We start from the raw sequence: 24,077 nt of genomic DNA on the forward strand, positions 1-24,077 counted from the left end.
GCTGATAGCTCAAATTCTGCATTTCAGAATTTCTGACCCAGTTTCTGATCATTCATTATACCCATAAACTAGGCAGAGATGATATACACAGAAGAGTGAGCAAGCATACAATTAGCACTGAATGTCACCAAACCTGTAGCTCATTAAGCTCATAGTATATTACAACCGGAAGGAATCAGAGTTAACTTATTTCAACTGCCTCATTTTTTAAGTGAGAACACTGAGACCCAGAGAAGTTGAATGACAACTAAGCTATAGAGCTAGTTAGCAACACTTGGATACTCATCTTTCTTATGATTACAGGTACAAATAGGTGACCGTGGGGTGGAGCTCAGGTCCACAGTGATCTCTTCAGCCTTCCCAATTACACTAAGCATCTAACTTAAATAAAGTGTGCTTGAAATTTAAGACATGCTTCTAGGTCCCACCTCCTTTTCCAATCAGATTGCTACACTTAAACACCTCCCATATAGGAATTCTACTACCACTATAGCCTCTTCTCTACACTTTCCATATATTTTAATAATTCCTACTTTCTACTAATCTTTTTCTTCCTTTCTTTTCCTTTAATTTTCCTTTGCTCTTTAGCTGGAGAATTTTGAATGAATGGAAAGGGTGAGAGAAACACATGGGACAATTTTAAAGATGAAACACTGATCTAAAGACCTAAGATATCACTTAGAACTTAACAATTAAGTAAATAGTTTTCATTTACTTATTTTCCATTTAAGATAAACTTTTCTCTTCTCTGAGAGCCATTTTTGCATTATTTGAATTTGCATGGAAGGAATCACATTCACATAATTGTACAATGTTAGAGATATTCACCTATAAAGGATGTGAGTGAGGAAGAAGACTGTGAAAAATGATCTAAGGCATTATTCTTTATTTGATTGCTTTAGTGCCCTAGATACTGAGTGATATAGAGTCTGAATGGCTTTTAATAATTTAATTTGTATGGGTGCCTTCTCCCTCCCCAGCACACAAGCTTTTGTACAATCCTTGGCTCCACTGAATTCTTTAAGTGCCTACTCATACAAAAAAAAAGTTCATATGTACTGGCAGGAGGGTGAGGGAAATAGCAAAACCTTGGCCCATAATTCCTAGGGCCAGTATCCGAGAAGTCTTCCACTTGAGGAAAGGAAAGCCTTAACTATGTGTCTGTGTAGATAGCTCCCTAAGTTGCAGTCATGGGAGGGCCCAGACTCACATAATTGGCATAGATGTCTGTGTGATTCCACTCCAAACCATCATCCAGTACTGTGATAACAACTCCTTTGCCTGTGATGCCTTTTTGCCAAACAGGTATCACATGGAGATCCAGCTTGGGCAGGGATGCAGTCATCCTAGTATCTTGCTGGTAAAGAAAAACAAAGAATTGGTAAAATCATGATTTGCTTACTGCAAAATGAAAACTGAAGCTAGTCTGAAGACCCATCTTTCTTTTTCCTAGGGTCACTCTACTTTTAGAAAGAATGCAATTAGGTGAAATAAAAAAATAAAGTTGATGGTAGGGCAAGTGAATCATAAGAGTGCTGTTCTTTTCCCAATTGTTCTAATGGAAAAATCATTCGAAAGGATGAATCACCCTGTGCCCCTTCTCACTGAGATACATGGCTTCTAAGAAGTTGATCCCTAAGTTTCATTCATTTATAATGATATGCTCAGGTCTTTTATCTACCAAAGTTTTATGTGATGTCCCATATTTCCATCTCTCCCCAAATCCTGAGCTTCCCTTGCCACACTGAACCTACTTTACATTGTTTGGTTGACAGTTATTCATGGATGTTTTAATAACTTTTCGGAAAGAAAAAGCAGAACCTGGAATGCCCAGGAGGCTGCTGTCTCACCAGGACTTGCAATTTAATTGCCTCTTTCCAAGTATGAGTGATTTAGAGGGTAAGTATCTATGAGAGGTGATGTGGAGTTTTCTTTTTTCAGATAAATTTTCTGATAGTTACAGTGTATGGGACTATAAGGGAGAACAGCTGGACAGCAAGGGAATAGAGATATGAGCTTGGGAAAGCATATAAGGGAAATGTTTTAGAAAAGTGCCAGGTTTCTGGTGAAGGGGACAGTAAAAAATTTATAAATAATAACAGTCAAAAAATGTCTGAATGAATTGTGCCCTAGCTGATGCTCCTCAGAAAGAAGTAGGGGAAAACTCTTACTAGGCCAATACAAAGCTGAATCACAGGAGGTTGGAACTACAGATAGATTTTTGGACAAAGCCAGAGAAGAAGACCTCTGTGTCAATTGCAAGAACAATCATACGGTGTGGTCATTAAGAGTATGGCCTCTGGAGCCTTGAATTATGGCCCCACCACTGGTAACCATATGATTTTGGCATTACTCAACTTGCCCTTGTCTCTGTTTCTTCATCTGCTAAATGGGTATAAGCATCGTATCTACAATATAATGTGAGAATTAAAGGAGTTAATTCATGTCAAACACTTAGGATAGTATTTGGCATAGTCAATACACAAATGTTAATGAGTTTCTTTCACTGCAATGAGCGAGTACTACCCAGGTTAAGAGAATGTCAAGAAGAATTGATCCCTTCTCCCATCTTTTATGCAAAAAGGATGTGTAACCTTAGCTTATGGTTGTCATGAAAACTTATATTTTATAATACTCTCAACAAAAGAACACTTCTATCAATATGTATGACTGCCGTAGAGTCTTAATATTAAAACAGAAGGGAGAATATTCTGCAGGTAAGAAAGAACACTTAAAATTTCTCTACTCAACACTCACATACCAATGAAGATTTGGTATCTTAAAAGCAAAACAGTTTATAAGTCTATACATCTGCATGTAGATGTCTTTTGTCTCCTTGTATTCTTTCCTTTAGCTTAGCTCAGAAATTCTCACTTGTTAGCATGTAAGAATTGCCACTCAGGACCATATATAATGAATCATGTTCATTCTACCTTTTGGATGATTTAAAGGTTCTCAAGAGTAACTGACCAAATGTGATTTTTGCCACAATTACTGTTTTTGAACCCTTAACTTGCAAGACACAATGCTGCATTTACTCCAGATAAGCTTAAGAGAAGAAAGTAGCAACCTTTCTTCTCTTTCATAGCAGCTTTCAAAGATCATAGCTTTTATAGCAGCTAAATATCTGTGTTTCAGACACTTTCACCTAGTAAAACGGGAGATCCAGATGATGGAAGCTCCCATCAGCCCTAATTTCCAGGTAACATAGCCTTCTGATGAATTCCCCATCATTAAAAAAATCTATTGTGCAGATTTAATAAAATAAGTATCCCAGGTCCTATACAGTCTTTTTGGAAGTACTTACCAAGTACCACTGCTGATTCCACATCGGATCATTGAAGAGATTTAGTGCTGAGTCTCTTAGAACTGAACGCTTACTTCTCTCTTTTTCATATTGTTGTTCAGCCCATATCACCTACAAGGAGTTAAAATAAATATTCATAGCAAGAAAATCAGCACCCAGATACCCACCTTTGTGTAACCATCTTCCCTTTAACTAGTTACAGTACCCTCCCCATCAGAGGTGAGGCAGCTCTAAAATGTTTTCATTTGACTACAGATAACACTGGCAGCTCAGTGAGAAGACGGGATTGCCCACTGGGCAGTAGGAGATGAACATTTCCTCTATTACAGTAAACTGTACCTTTAGGGGGAGGAGAAGGAGTCAGTGAAGTGATGATTCCCTCAAATTATTTACGCTGTGATTCCAGTGGAAGTAAAAGTTCAGACTGCTTTCATCAGCAAATGGACCATAATACCCATTTTTTATTGAGGTCTCAGAGTTTTGTAGCTGAAAATTTGTCCATTTTCATGGAATGAGTCAACAGGCTAAGAGATTCCAGCGACTGCTGTTAAGGTGCTCTTACAGCTTAATTTCTCTTTCTTTACATGCAAAAGGTAGAAGTTGCAAATGTTATGCATGACAAGAAGGGTGCTTTGTCTTTGCAAATCTGAAACTCTGGCTCCCCTGTGCTTCTGCCTCCTGCTTAAGAGTATTTAATATGAGAAACAGATCCAGGGTGATGAATGAGTACTACTGACCATGCACACTTACCATTAATTTAGTCTCATGTATTATGCATAGAGATTTGACAATACAAAAATTACCTTTCCCACATTTATGGCATAATCCTGTTATACTTGAGACCCTGAGGGAGAGGGACTGCCTTATGGTTATATTCATTATGAAGTAATACCATGCTCTTATTTCGCTGGGCAACATGACTGTTTCCTACCCAAAACATTCTCTCTGTCATACACGTGATGATAGTCCAGTGTCTGGTGGGATGTTTTTAATGTGAGAACAATCTGACACGAGTCAGAATCAAAAATAAAAACTAAACCATAATTTGCAGCTAAAGAATAAAACTATCCACTAAGACTGTCCTGAATTTGTAATTAGAAAAATCTACTGCAAACCTATAATAAATATTGGGAGGTACTTGAAAGCTAGAAATTAGTCACTGTGATTTATTTTTAAAGAGTCTGTATGTTCAAGCTTAATTGTTTTGGTTTAAAATACCTCAATGCTTGGAATATACTGCCTGTCATCTGAGTTGGTCTTTGGAAGCTGGCTGCTAGGGAACAAGTACTAGTCTTTGATGAAGAGAGTCACTTACAGTTGGAAATTTCATTAAAAGACTTGTAAGGATAGCCTATTGCTGCATTACAGAGGGCTAATTTGAAAGAATATTATCCTCCATCAAAAAGAAGGCAATAAAATGAAAATCAAAAGCAATTTTTTTAAAAAAATGGAATATAAGAAGAGGTACTCTGCCATCTGATCAGATAAACATCCAATTGTTGGAAACAGTGTTATGATTAATGTCATTAACTCCAAATCCCATATTAATCTCTGTAAAAACAGCACAAATGGAATAGAAGAAATTGGTGGTGTCTTTCTATTATGTACATAATAGGTAGCATGTACTTAATTATAAATAATCCTTTTGATATGGGAAGAGCATTAAAGATCATCTAGTCCAACTTTCCACTACTGGCTTCTATGGGTTCTAGGATTTTTCCTAAAATAAAGTTATTCTGTGGATAATTTTTCATAATATTATATATACTCCCTTTTTTATGAAGTTATATTGCAGACTAAATTCTTAGCTTTTCTTCATTATTCCTGAGATATTCCCCTCCAAATCAACTATTAAACAATATCTAAATAGCCCAATAGAATTGGGCTATCTGTTCACTTTAGTGAGACACTTGCAGTAATAATAACAGGTATGCTCCACTCTGTCCAATTTTCTTCTGTGAATATGAGAAGGGAGTTAGTTTGACTTCTTGTGCATTAATGTCAGGCATGCATTTAGGCAGACAAGGAAATCTCTTTCTTGCTATGCCCAAGGACTAAGCTTAGCCAGAGTCTTGGAAGTTGTCCTACTTTACAGAGCCCATACAATGAGTCATCTGCTCTGGGATGGCAAAAGGAAGACTTCACTGGACAAGAACCCTTTCAAGTAATGTTGAGCCTTTGAATTGGTCTCACACATCTAGCCATTAACCTTAGTAAAGGCTAGCCTTAGGTGCATAGGAGCTGTGGGTCGCTATACAATGTACTCATACAGCATTCTTTGCCCAGGTGTGGTTGCTGGTAACCCAGGCCCAGTCATTCCTTACCCTCATAATTTGTCTTTTTATTCTTCCTTTTAAAATTCTATCAGTTTCAGAACAAATAAAATAGCAAATTATTTCACAGGGCTTATAAATTCCATGTACTTGCAACAGTTCTATCACCTTTCTGTACTTATATTTTCTTTCTAGCAAGTTGAAAGGATGTATTCTATCTCTCATAAAGCTTCTGTAATTCTCTAGAGTGTCCTAGACAACAGATATCATAATAACAGAAAACAGGCCAGCCAGGTTACATTTCTACCAGTATGGCACATTCTTGAGAAAATGCAACACTGTATGCAAATTTCGATGCTCCTGATATAGTCAACATTTCTATTGATATGTTTGCTGACCTTGAAAACAGACTTCAAAAATCATTAGGTACATTAGGTATACATTCAAATCATCCTCACACTATTTACCTAGACTCATTCTGGACATTTCCTGCTCTTGCCTAATCATTGAATATATATACAAACCAGGATAAAAAGAAATCAAATGCTTTCAGTGAAACAATATAATACTTGTGGAAACATTTGGCTCATGAAGGCATGGATTTAAAGTGCCCTCATAAACACTAGTTCTCCATATAATGAAATCAAAGACATGGCAGAATGTGTTTTCAGTTATTCTGAAATGTTATTAAAATCAACGATCATGTATTACATTTCTTTGGCATCCCCACATTGGATATCAAAGTGCTTGGTACATAATAGGCATATAATAACAGGTTGTTAATTGATTGTATTGGCAAACATTTTTATTAGAGCTGCCATCTAATTTTCACCATTCATTTTCATACTCTTAGACTAGATTTGTGAGTTAGTGTTTTAAACATATTATATATATTAAATGTAATTAAATTGAATACATTAAAATAAATTAAAATTAAATACGATTTAATATATTAATATATCAAATATGTATAGTACATAAATTTTATTTAACTCAGTCTATCCAATCCAGTTTTAATAATGTGCAATCATAACCCTATGGAAACAACAAGAAGCACTACAGATAAATATTTGTGATCACAATAAAAAATATTCATATTTGCAAAGTGCTTTTTGCTCTTGTTGGAAATCATTAAACAGGTAAGTCAGGTTACCAGTTTGAAGACAAATGCACAACACTTACACGATCATCATCAGATAATCTCTTAGTAATATGAAAAGCACTCCTTCGAGACCTTCGGGGATGGTTTTTATGTTTGAATAAGTAGTGATTTTCAAGTGATCCAATCTATGAAAGAAAAATAAAATAAAAATTCACTTTCCAAAATAAGTACATATGGGTTAGCTTGTAACCCAAGTAACTTAGAGACAGGCAATTTTTATTAAGCTCATTCAGTGTGCTTGAAGTTAACTTTTTTTTTTCTTTATGAGGAAAACACTGATAGAAGCCTTCCCTCTCTTGTCATTGTGTTGAGTGAGAGGAGCTCACAATATTATTGCTTGAGCTCATAGTATATTTGGGCACTGGTGATACTTCTTTTTCACAGATTTCAGAGGAACTACACTTGTTTTGGTGTGAGACAATATTTTGTAGATAGACATTTCTTTTAAAAAAAATACCCATTTTATCAAATTTATCCTGTCAGAGAAGAATAATTTGTGGAAATCTGGTAAACCCTTTGAATACTATATATGGTCAGTGTTACATCCAGCTAAAATGATTTGTTGTTGTTGTAAAATATAGCTATTGAATCTATAGCCATAATTGTTATAAGCTACTAGTGGAGACTATTTGACTTTACACTAGTTCAAGGCTTTCCATATATGGAGTTGGGAAGAGGGAAGAGTAGCCATAAAAAAAGATCACCAATGCTTAGCTCTTTTTCTGCTATCAACTGGTTTTGCTTCTGGTCACCTCTTTAATTCTAGCTTTATCCTGAGACCTTCAGGAGCTTAGGATAGTGATGCTAAATTACTGTAAACAAAGGGAGAAATAAACAGAATCAAGAAAGCACTGTCTTTCACAAAGAATTATTTTTTTTAAATGTTTGTTAGTAATACCATTTTATCTGGAAGTGGCTAGAGAAAATATAGCATATGCAAATCATATGTCAATGTAGATTTTTCCCCCCTCTATTTCTTAAAGCTTCTTGTGACTATTCCATCCTTTCTTTGGAGATCCTACCAGGAATGCTGATTTGTTGTTGTTTGGTTTTGGGATTCATAATTTTGAAAGCAATTCCCATAATGAATGGTCCAGGTTAGGATGTATGTGTGGAGCTAACAGTGAGTAAAGAAAAAAGGGATTTTTTTTTTTTTTACTGTTACCCAATCTCTTTCCACATAGTTACCTGTGTTCTTTAACTGCCCAGAGGATATAGGATTAAGTCCCCAGCTACCCCCCATAGGATGCACAAGATTTCCATAATGTCCACAGTAACTACCAGTACAATTCCACCTACTGCTTGCACTCTGTTTTAAGATGCCAACAATTCCCTGCTGTTTCTTCTAAGCTGCTTTATTTGTATCTTCTTGGTTTGCCACAATCTGGTTTCTATGCCTTGAGTGCCTCTCCAATCTCAACATGTTCTCCTGGCAACTTTTGAGTCTTCCTAAACTCTGTTCAGAAATGTTTCCTCCACTGGGCAGTCATTTTTCCACTCCTCCCCAATTCCCTTCCATCTTCAATCCCTCCAACAACAAATGTTAAGAATCCAGGTGCAACTTCTCCATCAGTTACATGCAGTTCCAATTATTTGTTCCTAAACGGTCTCCTCTAGATTCTTGATTCTTTGAAAATTTCTTTTCCTATTATTCCTCAGCCCCTAACATGGAGCCTGGCACAGAACAGAGTCTGGGCAAAAGCAAAAAGTCTTGGTCTGCTACTAGGACATGGAGAAGTCAATCTGCGTATTGACTTTTCTGCTGGGCACTTTAAAGACAATTTAGCTCATAAAATTGGAGAATGAAGCCTCTGGCAAGGACAGTCGTATTCCCCAGCAGATTTGATCTATGGATTCGCCAACGCCTACACCGATTACGATTACTCATCCGTGACTTCAGCGGCCTCTCTAAAACCACCTCCAGAAAAAGAAAAACCGCGCCAAAATGTTTTACAACTCCCTCCTCCCCCGCTTTGAAAGCACACTTCCAAGGCAAGGGGAGAGGGCTTGATTCTAAGCCAAAGAAAATGAAAGCTTAGATTAGAAATCACGCTCCCTGGGATTCCCCCGGAAATCCCACACCTAAACTGTCACTCTCATAATGCTTTACGCCCTACCCTTCCCCCCCCCCCCCCCCCCCCAGCTATCTATTAAACCAGCTGTCACTTGGACAGGCAAGTTTTCATCACAGGCTGAAATCCTCAGGGAAGCTATTAGGCATTTGGCTGAGGAACAAGAAAAAAAGATAACCTTTCCCCACATTTTGGCAGCTTGACCCTTCAGGGAGACTGACCCAGCAAAGTTGTGAAGCTCGGACTTTACAAGTGCCCCGTGAAGACTCGGACCTCCCAGTAGAGGCGCGGAGAGTTGGTCCCCTGTCTTTCACCTACCTCTTCTCCCACCGGCGCCCCAGGCTATTCCGCAGGCCCCCAGCCTCTAGGTCTCGAGTCTCTGCCGCAGGCGTTCTCCCAACTCCCTGAGCGTGCCTGAAAGGCTGCCGGCGGATATCACCAAGCTTGCTTGACCCCATGCATCAGGACTTGGATCTGATGCTGCCATATTGAAAAAAAGGAAACAGCCGGATCCTGACGCAGAGACCAGCTGAGTCCCAGGGGGCAAGAGCAGTAAGCCTCTCCCGGGGGCGCTTGGTCGGTAAGAGCCCGCGTGCATCTCAAGTTCGGTGAACAAGTGTGGAGGGATTTGTCTCCCAAACCACGCGGGAATGGATTTAAATGCCAAAGCGGACGGCAGCAAGAATAGGCTCTACCCAGCTGCAGCGGCTTCGTTCTGCCTGGCTGCTTCCAGCCCAAACAATAAATAATGCAAGCCTTCTTTCTCCAAGCGCGCCAGGGGCGAGAGCTGCAGAAGCTCCGGCTCTTTGCCAATGGGTTCAGGAGAGTGCGACTTGGGGCTCCCACTTGGGAGATCGCGCTTCAGTCCCGCCAGTCCCCTTGGGCCCCAGAAAGTTTCTGGAAAGTGCAAACTCTTACCTGACCCAAAAGGTCATAGCCCAGCTCCTCGGCTATGGCTGAAGCTGCCTCCGGTCCCCCGGGGATCTCCGCTGCCCATTCATTCACAAACTGCCTCTTAGCTTTTACACTGTTCAATGCATACCAAGCGCAAAAGAGAGCGAAAGCAGTACACTGCAGAGTCCAGGCTCTTCGCTCCATGGCTCACACACTCGCTCTCACACAAGTCGAAGGAGACGAGGAAAAGAAGCAAGACAAGAAGCAAGAAAGAAGAAAAGCCAGAAAGACTCGCCCTTTTCACCCTCGGACTCTAGACCACTTCTCGCTCGGGGTTGCTCTGCTAGGAGATAGGAGGCGCGCGAGTAGAGGCTGGGCGGTGGCGAGCGCTCTTTGGTCTCCCGGCCGAGTGGAGCCCCAGCCCTTCCTAGCCGGAATGGAAATGAGTGTTTACACGTCAAATCGACGAAAGCCATCTCTTGACGTCAGATCTACCTGGACTAAGATCTGGATGGTATTCCCGGCGGGGTGGAGAAGCGGCTAAAATAAGCAGCGAAGGATTAAGAAAAGGAAGGAACCGTTTGCTGGGATCAGTTAAGTCGGCTCCCTGACTGACTGTAAATTCTGTAGCTATGAGAAACACCTTCACTTCTCAAAGAGAAGGGCCCCCTTTTAAATGTAACTACTAAGAACCAAAGGCTGGGAGTTAAGCACACTTTCCCTCCCTTCTGTCCGTTTTCTTTATATTTACTTAATTATCTCATGGGCTGGGAGGAGGGCAAGGGGTGAATTCTTATAATAGCCCTCTGGACATCAGCACTTGGTAGGAAGAACAGCAGTCTTAAATCCGAAATTGGACAGAGGCTGGTCGAGCAGAAAGGAGAAATCTCCTATTGCCTAGATTCTGATTTAAATTGCCTAAGAAAATGACCATGTCTGGAAGACATTGTTAAAGCAATACTTTTAAAAATGTTTTTTTAAACCATTGAAACCATCTTAAAAAGCAAGTTTACTTCCTCCTCTCCTCTGTTTCTCAACTCAGTAAAACAATATCTAGAATTCTAAAATTCTATTCCAGATATTGCAAAGCCTAGCATCACCCCTTTTTTACTGTGCTTATCTGAAAATGATTAGTGATGTGATTTTTTAACAGAAAATTATTTCATTTATCCATCAATAAGGGGGTCTAGGAACCCAAAACCTGTTGTGTTAACTCAGGAAGAGAAAAAGCAGGTTTATTAACTCTGAACTTTCCTTTTTTCTTCAGTAGAGGTCTTCACTTCGGTGTTGAACTGAAGCTGTGCCATTATTTTTCCATAAAATGCACAGTGTCACTTTGTGGAAGAATGTTTTTTTCCTGGAAAGAGAAAAAGCAAAAGTCTAAATGACCCCCTCGCACCCCACCCCACCTCCTATCCCCCGGAAATGAATTCAGTCTACCGTAGCTGAGCCTATTTTGATACTGAGGGCTTGAGCTGGCTGGAAATGACCCGGTGTGTAGTATTCAGCACCAAGGAATGGACAGCGCCACACGCGTGTGTGGTCAGTGCTACCCTTCCTTTAGAGCTTCAAAAACTGCTGTCGTTTTGCAGCTAGCCAGGATCAAGCTATTTCTCATTTCATCTGTATCTTTCCCCTCTTTTAAATAGAACAATAGGAAATTGACTGCAGGGGGGAAGCGTGGTTAGGTTCATGATCGTGACTACTTGTGTCGAGCTCCGGGAAGCTTGTTGAACTCAACCCAAAAGTAAAATTGTGGAGGATTAAAAGTCTTGTCTGAGAAAGGTTTTTCTTCTCTTTTCTTCTATTTTTTTCTTTTCCGTTCTTTCGTTTTTTTTTTTTTTTTTGTGTTTTTTTTTTTTTTTTTTTTTTTTTTTTTTTTAGCTCCCAACCACCGGGGGGCGCAGCTTATTATGGAGAAAGAAGAAAAGGGATAAGATTGGAAAGAAGGCATAGGAGATTGAGGAAAAAGGAAGTGAGAGATACTCTATACAGAAAGCAAATGAGACTTGGTGGAGGATGAGACTGAGTAGTGCTAATTCTTCATTTGCTCATGTTTGCAAAAATGTAGACTAGGTTGATAATTTCTTTAAACATAAAGCTTCTCAACAAAATTGCCAAATGCCAAGGTTAATAAGTCATGAGATCCAGTTAAGTGTACAATAATAATGTGTAACCCTCACACAAGATGTTGTGGAATGGGCTCAGATTAATAGCTCTTCTACCTGTTCTGTAAATTCACATGTGTGAGTGTTGATGGCTGGGTAAGCTTTCTTTTTTTTCCCCCTTCATATCTCAGCCTGAGTGGCCTCAAGCTCTCTAGGGTGTTTCATTTTCACAGCAGACAGATGCTAACTGTGTGCTAGTAAGGCAAAAGAAACCCCTGGCACATATTCAATAAAGGTAGGTATGGTTAGAACAGGAACATATTTGCCCCTTTCTTATTATTGATCTAGTAAATCAGAGTGTTGGCAGTGAGTGTCTAATTAATGAGGCATTTGTCTTAAATGGAGCACTGTACAGATCTGAAGCAAACATTTGATGATATACTTAATACGGTAAATTAAATTCTCACAGCAAAAACAGAATATCCCCATCTAAACTATCTCTCTCTCTCTCTCTCTCTCTCTCTCTATATATATATATATATGTATACGTATATATATATACATATATACATATATATACATATATACGTATATATATATACATATATATACATACATATATATATGCGTATATATATATGTATGTATATATATACGCATATATATATATATACGTATACGTATATACGTATATATACATACATATATATACATATATACGTATGTATATATACGTATATATATACGTATATATATATATGCGTATATATATACATACATATATATACGTGTATATATATACGTATATATATACATACATATATATATAATCAGTAATTTATTTTGAAATTGTGTCACTTTATGGACCTTATTTGCCACAATTTCTGGGATGCAGAAGAAATGAATGTTTGCCAAAGCTAAACATGCAAATAGATGCAGAATTCATCTTTGTCATATCAAGTGCTAACCCAATTCGGCTATGTGCATCATGGTAATAACCTCCAGGCTTATCAATGTTGTATTTTATACCATGAATTAAAAGACCAAATTATCTCCCTTAAGTTGGTTTTAATAGCATTTGATTCATCTTATTAATTTATGTAGGAAACAGGATAATTCAGAAACTAAAGAAAACTATGTGTCTATTATGAATTATCAAGTGAGTGTTACACCTTTCATGACTGCTCCCAACTGCCTGCTGATATGGTTAATCATTTATTAACTTTTCTTGGACAGTAATAAAAGCAAGGCTAGTATAAGCAGGAAGTAAAAATATACTCAGAACCATAGTCACCATATCTCTTCCGTCTTAGAGAACAAATTTTTAATGTGTTTTTTTTTACTGTGAAATAAAATATGTACACTAAAGTGCACAAAACAATGTGCTCTATGATTTATCAAAAGTGAACACTGTGTAACCATTCAGGTCAAGAAAAAGAACATTGCTAGCTCTTCAAAACAATATCCCAGTATTTTCAAGGGGCATAGAAGGAGTAAGGAAATAACTTAGGTTTAGCATTTTTCTGTTGTTATGCAAACTTACTTGTTTCCTTTGAGTAACAGTAACTGTATATTAAGGTAAGTATGCAATTAATTTGTTTGCAATTAAAGTAGAAAATATTTGGTAACAGAACATATTGTGGAAGTAAATCTACCTATTGCAGTGTTTCCCGACATAGAAAATAGCAACATTTATATGGAGTACTGGGGTACACTAAAGAAATTTGGGGGCATATGTATGGGACACAGTAAAGAGATTCATTACAATGTCTTTATATGATGCAATTTTGATGAGAAAATAAATGAGAATATTTGAGGAAGGACATTAAAATTGAATGTAGATAAGTTTAAATTTAGAAATATAAATATACTTCCATTGATATTACTTTTTGTTTCAGTTTTTGTGCTTGAAAACTTATATATCATTTCTAATCAAAACAGTTTAACAGTGATCTTTTCAAGTTTATATATAGCTGCTGTCTATAAAAAATTTTACTTGCACAAGTAGAGAATAAAAATTTTGAAGCAACTTTTATAGCTATTAAAATTTTTTCAACATTTTATTTATTTTTTTCAACACTTTATTTTAAATATAGCAACTCTTCCATTTATTTCTTTTCTAAATTTACCCTTGGAATTTCATGAGGGTGCTATAGATTGAAATTTTACCTTAATTTATATGTCAAGTATTGAAAAATTAATATTGAAGTTTTAAATTAGAAAACATATGTCCTTTAGAGATGTTACTATGCACCTACATTACGACAAATTGATAAAAGTATTTAACGTATGGGAAAACGCCTAAAGATACACTTAACAAGAACTCTTAACTTTCTTTCTCATTATCTGTCCTCCTGTGGCCAAATTTTGGTAGGTATGCTATGCTAATTAATCACTCCTTCAGCAAATCCACAGATCCCTTTTTCATGATGAAAAGGGACATGCTTGCAGCAAGTTGCTAACATAGATATTAAGGTGATAGACTCATAGCTAGGTTGAGCTCACAGCCTTGAGAACAGACCAATGAGTGCTAATTATGATTGCCTAAATGCCAATCCAGTTGGGTCTTGTTCTCAGAAGCCCAGGATAGAGCTCTTTTCCCTGGCCTTCCCAAAAGTTGAGAAGACCAAATATCCTGAGGGACATCTGTAATGCCACCATTTGGAAAGCTCTGATCTATAGAAACGGAGGCAAGAAAATAATGGAGCAAAGACTGTACACTGGAAGGCTATGAGATGGATGAATAATTATGAAGGACTTTTGAAGAAACTAGACAAACACTTAAAGTCTTGACTTTAATACAGAATTGAATTATTAACATTGAAGAAATAAGTGCTATTGATTCCAATTCTTAAAAATGATGGGTCATTTATAGTAAAAGTAGATAATTAAATACAGTCATGTATAAGTGTTTATTAACAATTTTTCTTTCTTTAGAGTAGGTTCTTTTAAAATATGCATTTACTGAGTGAATTTTGGAATATCCCTGGTTCCATTTCCAAACATGCTTTTGCTTCCTTTACACTCTCAACCACTGAAACTTTCATATGGAAAGCCCAAGATAGAACTGCTTTCTAGGTTCCAGAAGTGTATTTTCTATGAGAATGGTAGTAGTGAAAAGTGATCTTAAAAGTTATCTAGTTCCTTGGTTCTCAGAGTGTGGTCCATATATTAGCATGATAGGCATTGCTTTGGAGCTTGTGAGAAATTCAGTTTCTCAGCCTCCATCCCAGAACTATTGAATGAGAATCTGAATTTTTAATAAGTCCCTGGTGACTCACATGCAATTCAAGTTTGAAACGCATTGATCTAGTTAACCACTTTCCCACCCCAAATACATGATATTCCTTGGGAATATTCCTGTCAAGAGTTAGGTAACTCATAGTCTCCCAAAACAGTCCTTTCTTTAGTTTGGATTGGCTCAAATGGTTACAGAGTCCTTCCTTATAATGACATAAATCTTCTCGCATTACCTACTTCCAGTCAAGCATGCTAATTTTGCCCTATAACACCACACTGATAAGTCTCAATCTCTTTCATATGTGACAGCTCTTCAGACTTTGAAGACAGATTATTATGTCTTGCCTAATATTTTTCTACTCTCAGTTAAACATCCTCAGTCTTTTTTTTTCTTTAATAATTTTGCACCCTGGTTGGTCTTATCTGAATCTTTTTACATATACTTTTAAAAAAAATGGCATGTAAAATGAAATGTAGTATTTTTGGCTAAACCTGTGCTGATTAGGGCAAGAATTTCACCTCTTTTTGGAAGCTATTCTTCTGCCACAATAGCCTAAAATTTAGTTAGCTTTATTTTTTTCTTATTGAACTTATAGTCCACTAGAATCTTTATTTGTTGTCACATGTGCTACTAAGTCACATTTTCCCCCAGACTGGTACAGTTTTTATGTTTTTGTTATCTGTGTGTTTGGAGGCAGGGGTCTAAGTATAAGACTAATTTCAGCCTCTCAAGATATTGTGAATCTTGACTTTACCATCCAGTTATTCTCTCCTAGCTTTATGCTATACGTAAATGTAGTCAGTTTTCTATTGGTATCTTCATTCAGGCTATTAATAAAAAGATTTGCAAAGACAGGACAGAAGATAGAGCCACCAGAAACTTCCCTACAAGTTAATTGACTTAATAATTATTATACATTAGAAACAGTTACTAATTGGGGCAGCTAGGTGGCTCAATTGGTTAAGTGTCCAACTTCGGCTCAGGTCATGATCTCACGGTTTGTGGGTTCGAGCCCCTCATCGGGCTCTGTGCTGACAGCTCGGAGCCTGGAGCTTGTTTCAGATTATGTGTCTCGCTCTCTCTCTCTTACCCTCCCCTGCTCACATTCTGTCTCTCAAAAATAAATAAATATTAAATTTTTTTTAAAGAAAAAGTTAATTTATCTTACTGATGACTGTTCAAAAGGATAGCAGAAAGACCTTGCCACATGACATGCTGAAATCCAGATATTTAGTGACTGTAGGACTAACTCTCATTGGCATTAGTATGACTTACTCTATGTAATGCTGGGTGCCAGTGATCAATATTTATATTGCGAGTAATAGAAACCAAAATTTTATTAATTTATTATGAAATTAATGGTAATCCACTGATCTAGTTCATGTAATTTGCTTCTTTTTATTCTTGAAAGAGAATTTTTTTATCATATCCAGTCTTTGAGTACTGATCCTTGTTCTGCTTTCTAATATTCCTCAGTGATCTCTGGCACTGGGTTCAGGTGCCTCCTTTTTAGAATGAATTCATTCTTGAATTGAAATTTACCCATATTACCTGTCTCCTTCTCTTGAATCAGCCCCAAGTGGTAATGGTATAAACAGTATCATCTGATACATATAATATTTTCACCTATCAAAACAAAAGTCATCTTGTATAAATCAAAATTACTTTGGTTTCAAAAGACCAAGAGGTGTATCATACTTGAATCTAGCTTAAGCAAGAAAAAAGAAATGTATTGGCTTATGTAACTGAAGCATGAAAAAACAGCTGGCCAAGGACATTGAACCCAGAGACTTAAGTAGCATTAGTGAGTGTCTCCTTATCTTTCACTTTTCCATTCTCTCTCTCTCTCTCTCTCTCTCTCTCTGTTTCTCTCTCTCTCTCTCATGCTTTCCCTCTCCCTCTCTCTCCCTCCTCACTTCTCAGTTGCTGTATCTTTGCAGCTTTCATTTCTAAGGCTCTTCTACTGGGTGAATATGTAACTATTGTCACTTCTGGGATCAGGAGCTATCCAGTTCATAATTCAAAGAGAAGAAGAGGATCTCTTTTCCATGCTTAATATGTAAATCCCAGAGAAGAACTCTAGGTTCTAGGCGTGGTCAATATGTTCACTTTGGACCAATCACTTTAGCCAAGAAGTTTTAATATTGTGATTGGCCATATGTAGGTCATGTGGCCAAGCTCACTTTTGAAAGTTGGGAGGATGGCATTATTTGCACTGAACTTGAAGACACATCATTATTTCACAGAATAATTCCCCAAAGAAGGGGCAGGGTGGAGGTCCCTATAATAATGGAATAAAAGTGTTTAGAAACATGAACGACAATCACTATGCAAGTAAAGAACAGACAATGTAAATCCTTATTTTTCCATCCTGAATATTATCCCTTCTATAGTTCATGCATTTAAGCATCATTCAAAAATTTTAAAGTAAATCTCAATTTGAATTAATTTAGATAAAGTAATATAAATATAACATAATAGACTTAAATTCTTTAAATTTATTTAAAGTAGACAGGGTTATGAAAAAATTTTTTTCTCATTTTTAATTTGACACAATTTTAGGTTTATAGAAAGTTGCAAAAATAGTACACATAGATCTTATATATCTTTTCTTAAGCTTCCTCAAAGGTTTCCATCTTACCTTTAGTACACTTAGCTAAACAAGGACATTAATATTGATAGAATACTATTAACTAATCTTTATCTTTCTTCAAGTTTTCTCATTATTAGATTGGAGTTATGCATTTTTTAGAAATAAGTGATGTTATGCTCATTCTCCTTGCCCTTTATCAGAAGGTATAGATATCCATATGGCTAATTACTAGTGATGCTACCTCTTTTTATTTTTTTAAATCTTATTTATTTTGAGCGAGAGAGAAAGGGAGAGACAGTGTGAGTGAGGGGCAAAGAGAGGGAGAGAGAGAATCCCAAGCAGGCTCCCTGATGCCAGTGCAGAGCCCAACACAGGACTCAATCTCAGGAACCATGAGATCATGACCTGAGCCAAAATTAAGAGTTGGACACTTAACCAACTGAGCCACCCAGGTGCCCCATAGTGATGCTATCTCTGATTATTTGATCAAGATGGCATTGGCCAGGTTATTTTCCACTATCAAATTACTATTTGAGAAAGAATATTTCAGTGCAAAAATAGTTGGTGAAGTCATGATGAGAAGAACCACAGTATATGAATTTCCAAATTTATATATTTTAGATAAAATGAATGTAATTTAACTTCCATAGATATTTGGGTTTATGACCCTAACTACTTATTATTCTACATGTCAGGAGATTGCTTTTCAGCTTGCTGATTGTATTTCTTGCCTGTCATATTTGGGATCAAGATTGGCCCACTCCTTTAACCACAATTAGAGACAATTGTTTGAGGGCTGCTTTTTCTGCCTATTTACAACAGCATCAGTGCAATCCTTCAAGGACTGAAATTTGTTTAAACAATAAGCAGATTAATTCCAACATTCACTGGAGGGAGAGGAGAAGTATAGTCGGGTTCAGTCCATTGTTTTTATTCCTCAGTGGCCTTGCTAGAAAGAAAGCCTAAAGATGAGCAATCCCACAGCTGGTGGGGGGAGTTCAGTTGCTTCCCACCGCAGCACAGACAACTAAGTTCCCAGCTGATCATATCTGCTCTCCCCTTCTGGGCCTCTTTGTGTACCACCTACCAGAAAGAGAAAACTAATCCCTGAATGCAGAATTGGTTAAAGAATTCTAAGTTAGTTTCTGATAAACTCAGGAGATGTCTCATAAAAATATGGAAAATATGAGTTTGAATTCCTTTGGAGGAGGAATCCCCACCATTCTTAAAGTGTCAATTTCTGCAGATATGTTTACCTTCCACTTTTTCTTCTTATGGTTGAGTTCAGGTGTCCTTAATTCTATCGAAAGTGGGAAAACAAAACACAGTGGAGGGAACCAAGTGTTTGAAGACAATATTCTCTTAAACCTGACTTACTCCATTCAGTTATTGTATCTTTCTTATTACTCTGAACATTTGTGTTTGCATCCATTTTCCCAGAACCACCTGAAGACTCTTTCCTATACTGTTCGGTCTTGGCCCTGCTGTATACATAGCTCTTTAGACATAGCAAGAAAGAGGCAAAGACCAGTGGGTTCAATATCTTAAGCAAACATGAATTAGCCAGGTCTGGGTTGTTAGTTCTCAGGGAGAAACTAACAGGTGGCAAGAGTTGGTTCCTAGCCCATGAACTTAGGAAAGGTGTATCTTGTGTGTGTGTGTTGGGGTTGGGGGGGTATGGTGTGAGGGATGTTAGCAAGGCAAAGAGGTCAATTTAAAGCTATTTATGTTCTTCTGACTCTCCAGTTCAGACTTCTGAGAGATTTAGGGTGGGCTCCATACCTGTGCATGAGGAAATGTGGTGGTTAGGCATTGGGAAAGCTGGTGAAGTGGGGGGGGGGGGGGCGGTGGATAGGCATGAGAAATGCTTTGCAGGGTACAGTAATGGTGATCCACTTTATCTTTTTCCTGTGCTCTGTTGTGGGGCATAGCAGAAGCAGTGGCTTTAATTTTATTTGCAAGATTAGTTGAAAGTTGACTGGAAAATTGGCATCATTTGACAAACTGGGCCCCAACTCTAGATGAACACTATTTCAAAAAAAAAAAAAAAGCACAGAATTAAGAACAGATTCTGGAGCCAGATTTACTGGGTTTGAATCCCAGTTCTGCCACTTAATAGCTGTGGATGTTTGTACATGTTTTTGACTTTTTGTTGCTTTAGTTCCCTCATTTATAAAATAGGGCTGTAATAGTAACTTTCTTGATGCAGTTATTATATATAACATTCCTATAATATTTTCTCGTGCAAATAAATAACAGTTATTTTTACTGAGAAAAAGAGCACCCTGAAAACACCTATTTGTAATATAAGTGTTTTTCAAATGGGGAGGAGGATGTGGGGTTGTGGAAGCACATTGAATAGGGAGGTGATTTCAGCTTAAAACTGCCTAGCTCTGGCAGTCACTTCTCACATCTCTCTCCTCTTTACCTGCTCACTAGTTTCCAATATGCTCCCCTTCCTCTTTTAGTTTTTTCTATCATAGTCTTGCATATTCTCGGTTGATTTTTCTCATAAGCCTGCCGAGAGAAGCAGGACAGATTTGATTAGCTCCAGTTCACTGAAATGCAAAAGAGTGAAGTAATTTACCCACAGCTCACAGCGCCAACTTCGGGTAACAGATCCTTCCTCTTGGAACATTTGGTATTTGATTTCATGGTGGAAGATAAACAGTGACTGAGTTAAAGGTAATGGCAGGGCCTAGAGAGTTGCTCCTTCTAAACACATTCTCTAAAAATGGCACATTACAAAAAATAAGATACTATGTTGACTCAATATTGTCAAGTACCTGGAAATGTATTGTGTGACAGCATGAGTCAGTGTGTCCAACAGCCAGCATCAAGAGCGGTCATCAGATTTTGAGGCACAAAAGGGGGAACCTTTTTAAAAACTGTACTTACCCCTTCCCCTCATCCTCCTGATATTAGAGCCAGCCTGTGATTCTGTGTGATTGAATAGTAACACAATTACCTCATTTTTATTTCCTAACATCATGTGGGAAGGTCTAGATCCGGCTCACATGAGCCATGATTACAGTAACAGGCATTTATATGGTACATTATACTTTTCACAAAGATTTCACATCTACTGGATTCTCCATCCATAATTTTCCCACTCTTATTTCACAGACAAATACCGGAAGTCTCAGGCAGGGAGGCCACCAGATTTTACATAATTAACCTGACAGCTAAAGCTAGAGAAGTCAGGTCTATAGTGCTTCTATGTCTATTTGCATGGAATAGTTTGAGGTTTAATAGTTTGAGCAGCTGAGGGTGTGAGTCCTCTCTGTCCCTTACTAGCAATGTTAATTAGCATAATTCAGTTACCCTGAAGCTTCAGCATGCTCCTCTCTGCAATTGGGGAAATACTACTAACTACCGTTTATGAGAACTGAAAGCGGCTAGATCATGTAAATCACTAAGAACAGGGTTTGGCACACAGTAAGTGCTCAGTAGAGGCTAACTGTCATGATTACTGGTCTGTCTTCTTCTGTCACTTTATTGGCTTTGCATCAAAGAGAACTGCCCATTTTCTGAGATTAATCCCAGAAGCACTATGTCCCTGGATTTATATTATCTTAAAATATTATTGCCCTTTGTTGCTTTGGAAGATGAAGCTTAATAGCTTCCTTGGCTTTAGTACCCAGTCTATTGTTGGCTAATAATTTTCAAACAGTTTATAATGCATTAAATTCACCTGGGCAGCGTGTTTAAAATGCAAATTCCTAAGCATCCCTCCTTCCATTATGATTTTGAGATACTGTGGAGCCTAGGAATCTGCAGACTTTTAACAAACGTATCCTGAAAGGTCATGAGACATATGTGAAAGACCCTTACCTGGAGTTGGCCCATACATACCCTCGCAACTGACTCCTTTTTTCTTTGTAATTGGCATGTCATCATAACCTCTTTTCTTTTTTTTTTCTTTTCTTTTCTTCTCTTTGCTTCCCCTTCCTTCCTTCCTTCCTTCCTTCCTTCCTTCCTTCCTTCCTTCCTTCCTTCCTTCCATTCTTAGCATTTCAAATAGACTGCCTGAGGTTATTTTCCACTATTAGGATAGCTCTATTATTATCTCTTTAGAGAAAATGCCACTGAACCTGGGGGAAAAATACAGAGTAATTACTCAAAGAAAAAAATATGTGTATAAATTCCCCGGAACCAATTAGAAAGACAATCATTAGGTTGAAGTGATCATTTGCTCACACATCACTATAGGGTTCTAACCCTACAATGAGGAAAATAGCCCATGTTTGTTTCCAGGGCTTATTAATGTTAGACCCAAATTTGGTCTGCCCTGACAATGACTTTCAAAGTCTCCCCTGTAAAGATGCATAACTAGATGAAGATCATTATTCATACAACCCAGCAGAAAACTTACATATGTTAATCTTTTGCTTCAAGACAACCAGTGACTCCAAGAAAGACATTAGTTCCCACTTCCCACCCAAACCCCCACCTTATTGTAGCTAAGCGCTGGGAAACTAGTGAAGAGAGACAACTGCCAAATGTGAAACCACTTTAACAAAGTATGATCACCTATTTGGGCGTTATATCTATAGTTTCAAAAAAAAATGTAGATACCTGGCAATAACTGGCTTTTGAAGAAATATAAATAGACAATCCAAAGCACAGGCTTCAAAGTGTTTTTTTAGCCTGAATTATAGATTTGATTATCAATGATGGTTGTCAATTCTTAATGCACATTAGTATCATTTGAGTAGCTTTTAAACAGCACTGATGCCACACCCTAAGATTAATATTCAATTGGTGTGGCACAGAGCATGCTAGGTGATTCTACTGAGCACCAAGGCATGACTGTGAATATATATAATCAGATTTACTTGAAAATTGCCTGCTCTCTGCACTCCTCTGCAAGGTTTAGACATTGATAAAAACTAGAAGTAAAATAAAGCAGAGAATTTTGAGAACATTTTAGTCTCAGTTCCTGCATATTTTAGGGAAAGTGAAATATTAGGTCTAGAATTTCTTCCTGGTTGTCTCAGTTCTCCATTTTATTTTGCTAGAATATACTCAACCTTGTCAAAATACTCTTAGCACCTAATAACACATAGAACCTCACAAATATTCCAAATTAATCTAAGCAATATAAGGAATGAAGGTAAAAAAAATATGAAGTCTGTTGGTTAATAATTTCTCTTGGCTGAATCACAGTAGTCATAGGAGAAGTCACAGGAGTTGAGAGTTTATTCACCCCACCTCACCCTTTTTGGAGCTTGTAAAGATTAGCGAGGGAGATTTATATAAAGAAGGTATGTTTTGCCCTTGTCTGTATTTCTGGTTTTGTTCTTTTAAGTTCTCATCAAAAATAGGTGCATTGAGATCATGATTTGTCTGTAAGCCTTATATAACATATTTTTCATTGTTGTTGCCAGGCATAAAGTTTATTTAATTTAGAAAGATCTTTTGGGGTGCCTGGATGGCTCAGTGGATTGAGTGTCCGACTTCGGCTCAGGTCATGATCTCATGGTTCATGGGTTTGAGCCCCACATCGGGCTCTGTACTGACAGCTCAGAGTCTGAAGCCTGCTTCAGATTCTGTGTCTCCCTCTCTCTCTGCCCCTCCCCTGCTCATGCTCTGTCTCTCTCTTGCTCTCTCTCTCAGTAATAAACATGAAAAAAACAGAGAAAGATCTCTAATAGAGTTCTGGTACTTGCTTTTCCATATTTTTAAAGACCTTTTATAAACTACATTCTTTCCTGATTTTATCTCATGATGCAAAATCTGCTGGTTTATATAATTAACATTTTTTTCTTTCTATATTTTCACCAAATCATTATCTCTTATTTATATTCCTTTTTCTTTTTGCTGTCACTTCGGAAACTTTTCTTAGTTTATATTCCCTTCCTCCCACTGACTTTTATTTTCATTTTTGCCATCATATTGTTTATTTCCAAGAGATCTTTTTTGTTTTAGGAATATTTGTTTTTATTTGTCCCTGTCATTCTCTTATGGTTCCAGTTTTCTTCATGTCTTTGGGAATATTCACACCAGGTTTTTGGGTGTTATTTGTTTGTTTTTAAGTTTTCCTCCCTTTCTGCAGCCCACCAAGTTATTTTTTTTTCTTTTTGATTTCAGCTCCGTCTATCATTCCTCTGATCTCTGGTGATTCTTGGTTGCTCAACTTTGTTTAAGAATAAGGCAAGGAAAGGCTAATTAGAAGTGATTATTTCAATAAGGACTGACGTTGGCAAGATTTGATGTAGGATGGTCTAGCCTAATACTTAAGTAGAGAAAATTTGAATGTCAGAATCTTTAAGTTTTTCCTCTTGGGTCAGTCAGATCCTACAGAGAACCCTTGCTAACCTTCAGTGTGGAGGGAGAAGGTTTGCCTGTCAGAGGAAAAAGAACCCTGGAAAACTCAGCATTCATTATGCCTTAGTTCCATATGAAACCTCCATCTTTAACTTTG

General features: G+C 37.5%; 1 protein-coding gene and 1 long non-coding RNA gene across 2 annotated transcripts in view; one reads left to right on the forward strand and one right to left on the reverse strand.

Annotated features, from left to right (window-relative positions):
• The window catches only part of LOC111561739, a 277,745-nt gene that overhangs the window by 67,219 nt on the left and 186,449 nt on the right, over nucleotides 1-24,077 (forward strand). The window lies entirely within an intron of this gene.
• PCSK1 (proprotein convertase subtilisin/kexin type 1) overlaps nucleotides 1-24,077 on the reverse strand; it is a 67,126-nt gene that overhangs the window by 33,949 nt on the left and 9,100 nt on the right. The window contains exons 2-6 of the mRNA XM_045033937.1: nucleotides 20,079-20,167; nucleotides 9,733-11,065; nucleotides 6,763-6,867; nucleotides 3,308-3,418; nucleotides 1,211-1,357 (exon numbers count right to left, since the gene is read on the reverse strand). Of these exons, the coding sequence (XP_044889872.1) occupies nucleotides 1,211-1,357; nucleotides 3,308-3,418; nucleotides 6,763-6,867; nucleotides 9,733-9,912 (543 nt within the window). The 5' untranslated portion in view covers nucleotides 9,913-11,065; nucleotides 20,079-20,167. The remainder of the gene's footprint in view (nucleotides 1-1,210; nucleotides 1,358-3,307; nucleotides 3,419-6,762; nucleotides 6,868-9,732; nucleotides 11,066-20,078; nucleotides 20,168-24,077) is intronic.

Source organism: Felis catus, chromosome A1 (genome assembly GCF_018350175.1).
Source record: "Felis catus isolate Fca126 chromosome A1, F.catus_Fca126_mat1.0, whole genome shotgun sequence".
Lineage (NCBI taxonomy): Eukaryota > Metazoa > Chordata > Mammalia > Carnivora > Felidae > Felis > Felis catus.